Source organism: Alligator sinensis, unplaced genomic scaffold (genome assembly GCF_000455745.1).
Source record: "Alligator sinensis unplaced genomic scaffold, ASM45574v1 scaffold239_1, whole genome shotgun sequence".
In the NCBI taxonomy this organism is placed as follows: Eukaryota; Metazoa; Chordata; order Crocodylia; family Alligatoridae; genus Alligator; species Alligator sinensis.
In genome coordinates, this window is record NW_005842788.1 from 526,569 (window position 1) to 536,593 (window position 10,025).

Here is a 10,025-nt window from a genome sequence, read left to right on the forward strand (position 1 = left end):
AACAGTGAGTCCAGGGGGGGGGTGTTTCCTGGTTTGTTTGCACTTTTCTTAAAGGGCCGGAGCCATGGCGGGCGAGCAAGCCATGGGGGGAAGGGGGCGGGTTGTGCAGAGCCCCCCACGCAGCATGGGGCAGTGCGGGGCAGCAGGGATTGTGCCCCCACCCGGCAGCAGCCAGTGAGTCTGAGCTTTTTTTTTCAAAGAGCCAGGAGCTGGGGCAGGGCAGCCATTGCCGGAGCTGGGAGAGCGGGTTGGAGATGGGGCCTGTGTGATTTGGAGACTCGGCCGAATCGATTTGGGACAGTGATTCAAATCACAGAATCGAATCATTGTCCCCTGAATCAGCCGAATCTGTATCTGAAGCGAATTCTAGCTGCTTCGCACAGGCTTACTAATTAGTCAGCTGCACAGTAAACATCTCGTGTGGGTGAACCCAGGAAGTGATAGTTCCACTCTACTCTTCACTGGTTAGGCCCCATCTAGCATTGTGTGCAGTTCTGAGCTGCATATTTTAAGAAGGATGTGGAGAAGTTGGAGAGGGTCCAGAGGCATGCAACAAAAATGATAAGGGGGGTGGAAGGCAAGCTATATAATGAAAGGTTGAGAGGTACGTATAGTAAGCATCGAGAAAAAGAGATAAAGGAGGGATATGATAGCAGTCCTCAAATATTTGAAAGGCTATCATAAAGGAGAGGGGAAACAACTGCTCTCCTTGGAGAGTACAGGACACCAAGCAATGACTTTAAATTGCAGCAAAGCAAATTTAAATTAGATCTCAGGGAAAAAAAAAATCCTGCTGTTAGAAGAACAGTGAGTCAATGAAATAGACTGCCCAAGAATCTCCTTTGTTGAAGGTTTTCAAGGGGAGGCTGGATCATTATTCATCAGAAACAACTCTTAGGAAAAGCATTTCTTTTTTTGTTGGGCAAGTTCTTTTTCCCCAAGTGCCAGAATGTGGCAGGTTAGATTATAGGTAACATGCAGGGCACTTGTTATTCTGTAGTGTAACAGAGTTGTCTAAACAGATTCTCTTGGCACAGTGCAGAGGGGCTTAATAAAGAATGACACCAAAGGTTTATTTTAAGGAAGAAACACCCCCATACCACAAATAAAATAACAAGGCATATATCTCCACAGCATATTAGCCCTGAATAATCTCTATTTCTTATTAGCAACTGATGAGACTTTCTCAACAATCCTTCAACTCTGACTTCCAGCTGAGCCATAACCAGAGGGTTTTATAGAGGTCTTCCTTACCCATAATCCTTTGCAGGGGAGGAAAATGCCTCCCCTCTCCCCTAGGGTACTGATAGTTTGACTACCCAGTCAGATGTCTTCCTCTCAGTCCTGGTTCTATATGGGCTTCAGCACATCACTATGTAGGCTTACAGATTTGATATACTGTGAACATAGTGCTAATTTAATAAATTGCAATATCTACTTAATTCTCTCAGTAAGATTTTGAGGCTGCCATAATATGAAGTAACTTTGCTTACTCTGCAGTTTTGGTCCATTCCATCAGCCACCTTATAAATCTCCACAGAAGCTCTTACTAATGTGAAAGCATTCCTTCAAAAACTTAAAAAAAAAAAAAAAAAAACAGCATAATTAATCGTTTTTTCTGCATCAGCTCTCATACAAAGTTATTGAGGAAACTTTGCTCCATTTCATCTTTGGCTAGATGACTTGAGGCCATTTGAAATATCAGACAGTTACTCCCCAATGTCCACAGATAGGCTGCCCGGCGCGCAGCTTAGTTACTTTTGTGCAGTAGATAATCAAAAGATTTTCTACTGTCTTTTCTCCATCTGTCACAGCATTCAAGGAAGGGCATTGTTTCAAGAGACAGTTCAGAAATCTCCAGTGATTTCCTGTTTATCTGCTACTCTTTAAAAACAAAAGCCACCGACACAAAGGAAATGTAAGCAACCCATTCTGAAATATCAGAACAGAAAAGTCACTTAGTTGGAAAATATGACAACGGTATCAGCACATCTCTTTTCCACAGGAAGACGTTTCTCAATTAATGCCCAGCACCCTTTAGTCATCGTGAAGTGAACATGATTCCAGGCACAGGCTGATAATTTTGCTAGGAACCCTGCCAGCAGTCCAGTGGGTTCACATATGCTCATATAATTCAATGTGACTGTAGCTCAGTCTGCTCCACATACTTTCTGAGTGTCTTTGTTCTACACTAAATACCTGAGCCTAGTCTTTGACAAGTCTTTCATGTTTTATCACTTGTTCAGCTACTGGGGGCTTATTGTCACATATTTCTTCCCATTTCTACAAAGCCATGGGTGGAATTCTCTTACAACTCAAACAGTCTCAAGAAACTTTTGAGATTCCCAAGAAGCCTGCTGGAAAGCAGGTCTAAGAAGTTTCCCTGCCACTATCTCTGCCTCGAGTCCCCCAAGAAGTTTCTGTAATTTGGCATCTTTTCCTGCCCAAAGATGGGTGCCACATTTAACCCAGAAATCCTGATGGCATCTGTTCTAAGATGGAAGGTGTACATATGGGAATACATCCCTGTCACCAGGTTTGTATGGGAAGTCTCCCACAACTATGCTGGGCCTGACAGCATCCTTACAAGCTATTTCTTGACAGATCGTGTTGCACCTGTTAAAGGCAAAGAACTGGTAGGGATGTTGAGATGGCCTTAAGCCAACCCTGGGCATTGTCCTAACCCTGGGCAACTGATACCGTTTAGAATCCTTGGAAGCCTAACTCAGAGCCCTGTGGGCTGCAGTGTTGCCTGGAGTCCCCACAGCAACCCCTCTCCAACACAGCACTGACAGCTACACCCAGTGGACACCTCTAAAGCCAGCCTCCCTGTTATTTTCCACCCTGCCACACTTACATAGCACAGACACAGGGCTCTAGGACACCTTCATACTGCTGTGACTTTTACCCTGTGGAAAAAGGTCCTGATCCAAAGCAAAGGTCTTCACTGTAGAAACTGTCTAGGCCTTTGGGTGTAAAGACAGACTTATGTGTTTGAACTGAAGGAAGGAGTATTATCCCCAGGTGATTGCATGGGCAAGGCAGAAACACTGACTCTGAGATCTGTTAACCACCCCATTTTGCCTCAGTGCAGCATTGGTACACAAGGCTCTGCACCATTAAAATGTTACTGCATGCATGTTAGTGTTAATGGCCTAAGACCCAGAGCTGGAGAAAGGAAGCTTCATGCTATAGCCTAGTTGTAGAACATGGCAGTAGACAAAATGTATTATGCATTTGACTTGCTGTGGCTTGTGTGGACAGGAAAAAATATTCAAACTACCCCTTCTTGCCCCACCACCAGCTTCAATAAAGTCCCAGGGGGTGCATCTACACAAGACACTTACTGCAGAGTTGCCTAATTAACTCCACTGTAAAGTGTCACATTCTACATGTGCAGTGCTATTAAGCTTGAGTAAACTAATTAACTCCGCTGTAGAATAGTATTGCCCAATACAAGTACTGTTCTATGGCAGAGTTATTTACTTCGCCACAAGGCATGTGTAGACGGTGACTGGGCTGGCTGGGGCACAAGGGTGCTACAGTGCAGGGATGCCTGCTGGCTAACCCCGCACTGTAGGACCCTTGTTCCCCAGCCAACCCCTTCACAGCACGTTGAGTTGGGACAGCACCACCCTGGCTCAATGTACCGTAGTTCCGGGCACATGTGTAAACACTGCACCTGGGAGCAACAAACGCCGGTGCAAACTATTCCAGAGTTTATTGCATCACACTAGTTTCATGTGTAGATGCACCCAGATGCACCCAGTGTATAAACAAGAATGATTAAGTAGTATTCAAAGGGAAAATAGCAACAGCAACAATCAACTTTAATTATGCTCTCTCACACACGGACTTTCCAGACAGTTCTGTGAAATCCCCTTCTAACCACCCCCCAAATTAATTCAGAACCTTCCATGTGGCCCCTCCTATTCAATTATTGACATCGTGTCCCTGATTAATTAGAGACACTGCTAAATTGAGCCTCCAAAGCTTACCAGTTAAATTGATAATACTCACAAACACGCCAAGACATTTTGTTCCCAAGGGTTTCCAGTCAAATACCCGAGAGGTTCTCACCATTAATCCTGCTTTCCCCCAAAACAATTCTTGCTACCTGACTTCATCTTGACCTTATGTGCAGCCCCCAGCTGGACACATTGCTGCCACATCACTCCTTTGGGTGCTGTTAGCTAAAGAAACCAATGTGCTTTAGCCACGCTGGCCTGATGGGATGCCCAGACACCTCTGACTTTGACCTGGGAGGCTCACCATTAATCTTGCCCATCAATCTAACCCAGGTGTCCTGCTAAATCCTGCCCATTCCCCAGTCCTTGCTAGCAGGATGTCGCTTAGCTTTGCTTCCTTTCTGCTTCTCACTGCTCTGCAGAGCCTGTCTACTCCTAACTCCCTTTCCTTTTCTGCCAAAGAACCTGCAAGTCCAGTTGGTTTCCTGTAGCAGCGTGAGGGAACACTCCATTGGAGGGACCTCCCAAGCTGGGGCAGAGCCAGACACTGGAGGTAGAGCCAGGAGGCAGCTACATATCAGAAGGAAATGGCATAGGCTCAAGTTCATTTTTTGAAATGTTCCACAAAACCAGAGTTTTCAGGTTCACACCAGTCATTAAGATTTAGCTCTAGGATGTGCTGCCTTCTCTTACTTCTGGAACAGGACAAGTGCCAGAGAAAACACCTGGGTCTTTCCTTTTGTTCCCCTATGGAACTCAGGGTCATTCAGTGCTGCTTACTCTGCAGAGCTGTGCAGGGATTATGACAGGTGGTATGCCAAAGCACCAAGAATGCATTAAAAAATACGAGTGGGATTCTCCTTCCAGTGACAACCAGTGCACGCCATGTTGGGGCTGGTAGCTTTGCATAGCCAGGTCCATTGGGCTTCCCTCCATCCTCTCGTTACAGTATCACTTAACTGAAGGTGACACAGAGTCCCTCTCCTCTGAGCATGTAGGGTATGGAGGCCTAGTGCATAGCCATTGTCCTAGCTCTCACAGTAGGTCCTATTGTGCAGACCAGTCAGTGTGAAACAGTTACAAGTGACTCCTTAAAGTCTGAGAAACCTTGCCAGGGGGGCTAGTGTGGCTACACACAGGTTCTGCCCCTGAGCCTCCCCTTCTGATTAGGGCATGGCAGTGGGTCCTGGGCTGTAGAAGTTCCCTGGGAATTCCCAGGGAAGTTCTACAAGCCCACGGTCACAGGCTGAACCTGGGCAGGGGAGGAAGAGCTGCCTCATTAACTGGAGCCTTTTTCTTTCTCCCCTTCATTATTCCAGAGTGATTACTCCAGTGACACAGAGAGCGAAGACAACTTCCTGATGATGCCACCCCGGGACCATCTTGGCCTCAGCGTCTTCTCTATGCTCTGCTGCTTTTGGCCACTGGGGATTGCTGCCTTTTACCTGTCGCATGAGGTAAGACTGAAATGTTGCCTGCTGTACTCAGACCTCTGCATTTTAGCACAGAGTCCACATGCATTACATTGAGAGAAGGGGTCCGTAGGAAACATCTATTGGGATTAAACCCACGCTCTGGGTAGAGTGGAGTGGAGTTCTGAGTGTACACAAACCACTGGTGACTGCATACCATGGTTTCCTCTTTCTATATGTATGTGCGCATGTGTATGTGATGGTCTATGGTCTATATGTTTATGGATATGGGATATACCCCTGTCTGTTTTACCTTGCACCAGGTCGAGATGTTAGCCGTAATTCAGGTGGTCTGGTCCCATGTTACTTCATGGCAGGGCGGCTGTGGATTTTTCTGCTGAAATAATCTTCTGATAGAAAAATAACCTTTCCTGAAAGTCAGGATTTTTGCCCCAGGGAAATCAAAACACCAGCTTCCTGACTGCCCACAGGGAGAGTAAAACTGACAAGAGTCTCCCAGGCAAGCAGCCAGAAAATCAGACATATTTCATATCAGTTTCTCCCCTTATAATTTTTTTTCTGGAAATGCTTCCATGAAAAATGTCACTTTTTTGTTCTAATTTGGGATAAAAAACAACTAAAAATACAATATTTTTCTCTGAAATGGAATGTCATTTTCTAGGCAGTTATAGTTCAGTGTGGCTAATGTCCACTGAACTTTTCTATATCTACTCCATCAAGTGTGTGTCCTCATAAAGCCTTAAGCGCCCGAAGAACAATTACTGAGTCTCTCCAAGTGGAAGATAATGTAAGTGTACAGAAATGGAATTACAGTGGTGGACTCATCAGTAGTTATAATGAAGTGCGCTGCCAATACTAGATAAAAATATGAGAGAAATGGAGCAGCACATCAGAGCAGACTGACTGTACTTCACAGGACTGAAATGAGCTGCTTTCTAGTCTGATTCTGTAATGACCTAGCTCTAAAAGTTTATCAGCATTGAATGTTTGTCATATATATATGTACCAGGGTAGGTGTGAGGCCCTTGAGAACAAAGGAAAATGAGGAAACTATTTACTTAATATGAGGGAAGAGGTATAAGTCTACATGTTTATAATATTTTAAATAAAGTATGAGTCATAGAAATTTTATCTCAGCAGCCTCCAAACACCAGGGGAAATTAAGGCTGGCCTAGTAGAGAGCTTAACAAGTTTCCTTGTCTGAGTGATATTGATTTCCCCAGGTTTGGGTTAGGGAACTTGCAAGCTGGTTGTAAAAGTTGAACGTGAAGATTACATACCTGGAGCATTTCAGTACTCATAGTTTATTGTCCTCTCTACTCCGCACAGAGTTGTCAGCATGCAGGGTTATATGCAATACCTTTTTTCTTCTTCCCTCTTGAGAATTATTCCTGGATGCTGTCAGCAATTGTGTACATTTGGGATTTACCACTGTTGTTTCAGTTGGGAGAAATACAGTGTTAACTACATTACTGTAATACTGGTATTCTTGGCAGGCAGAAAAAAATGCAGGCTGGTTTTATCCAGGCAAAATAAATACAGTACAACCTATTCACCACTACCACCACCAGGACTATTAATCATCATCATCATCACCATCACCATCATCATCGTCCCAGATCTGAGATTAGACATACATCAAAAGGTAGGATGCTGGAAGGATTTCCATATTAAATAGTAACCATTTCAGAGGAACTTCCTCCTAATAAGTGAACAAACAGTAGAAAAAACATATATTTTTTCTGGCAATGAAACAGAGAGAAGGCATGCCCTTCTCCCCTGAACAGCCAAGTGATAAGGGCACTTAGACTCAGAATTACTTGGGGGGCTGCTATGGAAAACCTGGATTCAAGTGACTGCTTTGCCTGATTCAAAGCAAGGATTTGAATTTTCTTCTCCAGAGACCCCACAGGCTCTGACCACTGTATTTTTTGGGATCTCTCCCTCTCAACAGAAATTCCATACTGGACCTGAGAAACCTTCCCAAATGAACATCTCTGTGAACTAGGCACACTTCCATGAAAAGATTTGGTTTTGACAAATCAGCACTTTCTAATAAAAAATATTTCATTGAAAAGTTCCCAACCAGCTCTAATTGAGGTGAAAGCCCTATATAATTATAAAATAAATAAGGCATTTTATGTATGACTATTCCAAGAACTATATGCAGTTAGACTAACATGGATAAAAGGTGTATGAGTGAAGTCCTTTCATAGCCCAGGGCATAAACCAAACATCAGTTGCTTAGGGTTGGGAAGAAATTGTGGCCAAATTAATACCATTGCTTAATTGGCCACTCTGGGAATCCTCTCTGTATTTAAGGAAGCTGACCTTACTCAGAAAGGAGATGAGAAATGATAGATCACTGGTATAGTTCCTAGAATTTCCCCAGTATTGGTAATTGCTGTGTACCATGATTTTTTATTGTCAATGGCTCACGTTTTCAGCCACAGTGATGGATTCATGTAAAAAATGACATTTAATTTCCTCTAAAAAAGCCAGAAGTTTTAAACTGTTTATAATGTGTATGTGTATATGTTGTAGGAAAGCATTATATCCCATTCACATGCACTTCGTAGCTATACAGTACTTTCAATCGTAAGCTTTTCCCCAATAATACTAGAGACCCTCCTTTAATGCATGTGACATTGTAGCACTTGTTGACCTTTGTCACAAACCCTAGATAAAGTATGATGGTCAAGTCTGAAGGTGGGCTGATAAAGTGAAACTTGGGGTCATTATTCATCCTCTGTTACTCAAAAAGAGCCAACTTTTCAAGCATTCGGGGCCATGTATTCAAGGCCCTGGTGGCCACAGTGAGAAGCAGGTTCTTATGAGAGAAAGGCTCCTATTTGCCTACCCACAGATGGACTGGATTTGGAGAGCTGCTGCACTGAAATAACTTAGCACCCAGCACAGTCAACTGGTCCCAGTTCAGTATTCAGAGCATTCACTAGTCCGTTCCTTATCATGCAGGACACCAATGTGCTATGTTCCTCTTTCCATCTCTCCAGCACAGGCAGAAAGTATATGGTATTTTGCATGTGCTGCTGCCTCAAGTAGGCAAAGACAGGTGTGTTAAGGTGTAACGGATATTTATAGATGGAAAAAAATAATATTCCCCAGGGCTCAAAAAAATCATCAGTCCTCCCCCAGAGATTCTTTTTGGTACATTTAATGGTACTGACTGCATCTGCAGAGGCTCCAGCCCAGGCTTCAGACTTACAGACCTTTGGAAGCTATCTGAATCACATTGTGGAGAAGTAAAGGCGCTGCACAGAGATTGGCAATGGAAGAATCCCACATTCTGGGTCTGCTTAGGACAATTCAAAGGAGGAGTTGGCTTGGAAATTAAATAGATATGGGTGGCAAGTGACTCTCTGGGAAGAGTCTGCCATGACTGTGCAGCACACCAGAAAGCCCAGTGAGTAGCCACAGTGAACCTGCTCCCAGTGGTTGACTAGTGCTCAGAGCAGTTAGAAAGAGAAGTCTCTTTCCATGAGGAAGGTGCTGGGGCAAAGTGGGGATGGTGTCTCACTGGCAGTGCAAGTTTCATCCATACTTAGGGCTCAGGTCAGAGGCTGCCCTGCACTCCTCTCCCAGCCAACTCAGCTGATTATTCAGGCTGGGGAATCAAAGGCATCTCGATGTGATGTTTGTGTACCATTGGTTACACTAACTTGTGTGCCTTAATCATGCTGGCCCAATGGATGTGTGAGGACCTTTGATTTTTCCATAAGGCACAATAAAACCATTGCAGTAGTGAGAAACAGCTCCTCCTTATCTGAATACAGGTTTCCCTCGCTTTATGCTGTACATAAATTCTGGGAAAACAGTGCATAACTCAAATTCACATAAAGGGAGTCCACTTTAAAAAATAACAAATAGAGATATGTTCCAAGACCTCGACTGTACTGACCCCCAGACCCATTTCTACCACTTTTACAAGACAATTTTGGTACTCACCAACAGCAGACAGTACACACAAGCATAGGGTAGTATCATAATGGGGATGGCAACTGCAGAAACGTGTTGCAGACAATGAGCGAGGAGCACAGATCCACACAGGAAACTATATTTTAGGGCACGTCACTCCCACAATGCAATGCACAAAGCAGCTGACTGCGGGCTTCCACCACACCCATTGCATAAGGGTCATTACATAAGAGTGAATTCACACATACAGAACCTGCATAAAGCAAGGGAAACCTGTACCCAATTTTCTGTGAAACTATGAAACTATGTATGCAATCTTGCACCAGGCAAATCTGGGAGAAGTCACTGACTCCTAGGGCCAGATTCCATTCAATCTATTGGGTGTCTAAATGGACTTAGGCAGACAAGGTTCTTTGGGTAAATCTGATGTTTTTTATTAGACAAGGCGGCAGCACGCGCCACCGTCTGACAGTGCCTGGGCCAGGCAGGACCAAGGGACCTGCTATGGGCTGGACAAAGCCCCTCCTCCACAGGCTGGATCCAGCCCACAGACCATATTTTACCTACTCCTGGTTTAGACTCAAACTTTTTTGCTGACTTTTTTTGGAACCTATTTTCTATCTACTTTATCAGTGCTGAGGTTAGGAGATAGAACAATGTTAGATCATTTTCGGTATTGTTCTCTTTC

General features: G+C 44.2%; 1 protein-coding gene across 6 annotated transcripts in view; it reads left to right on the forward strand.

Moving 5' to 3' along the window:
* The window catches only part of SYNDIG1 (synapse differentiation inducing 1), a 173,758-nt gene that overhangs the window by 59,106 nt on the left and 104,627 nt on the right, over positions 1-10,025 (forward strand). For all 6 annotated transcript variants that reach the window (XR_003091671.1, XR_003091673.1, XR_003091672.1 and 3 more), the window contains exon 3: positions 5,288-5,425. Coding sequence is in view for 3 of the 6 variants with exons in the window: in XM_006034973.3 (XP_006035035.1) it covers positions 5,288-5,425 (138 nt within the window). In the remaining 3 variants the exon portion in view is untranslated. The remainder of the gene's footprint in view (positions 1-5,287; positions 5,426-10,025) is intronic.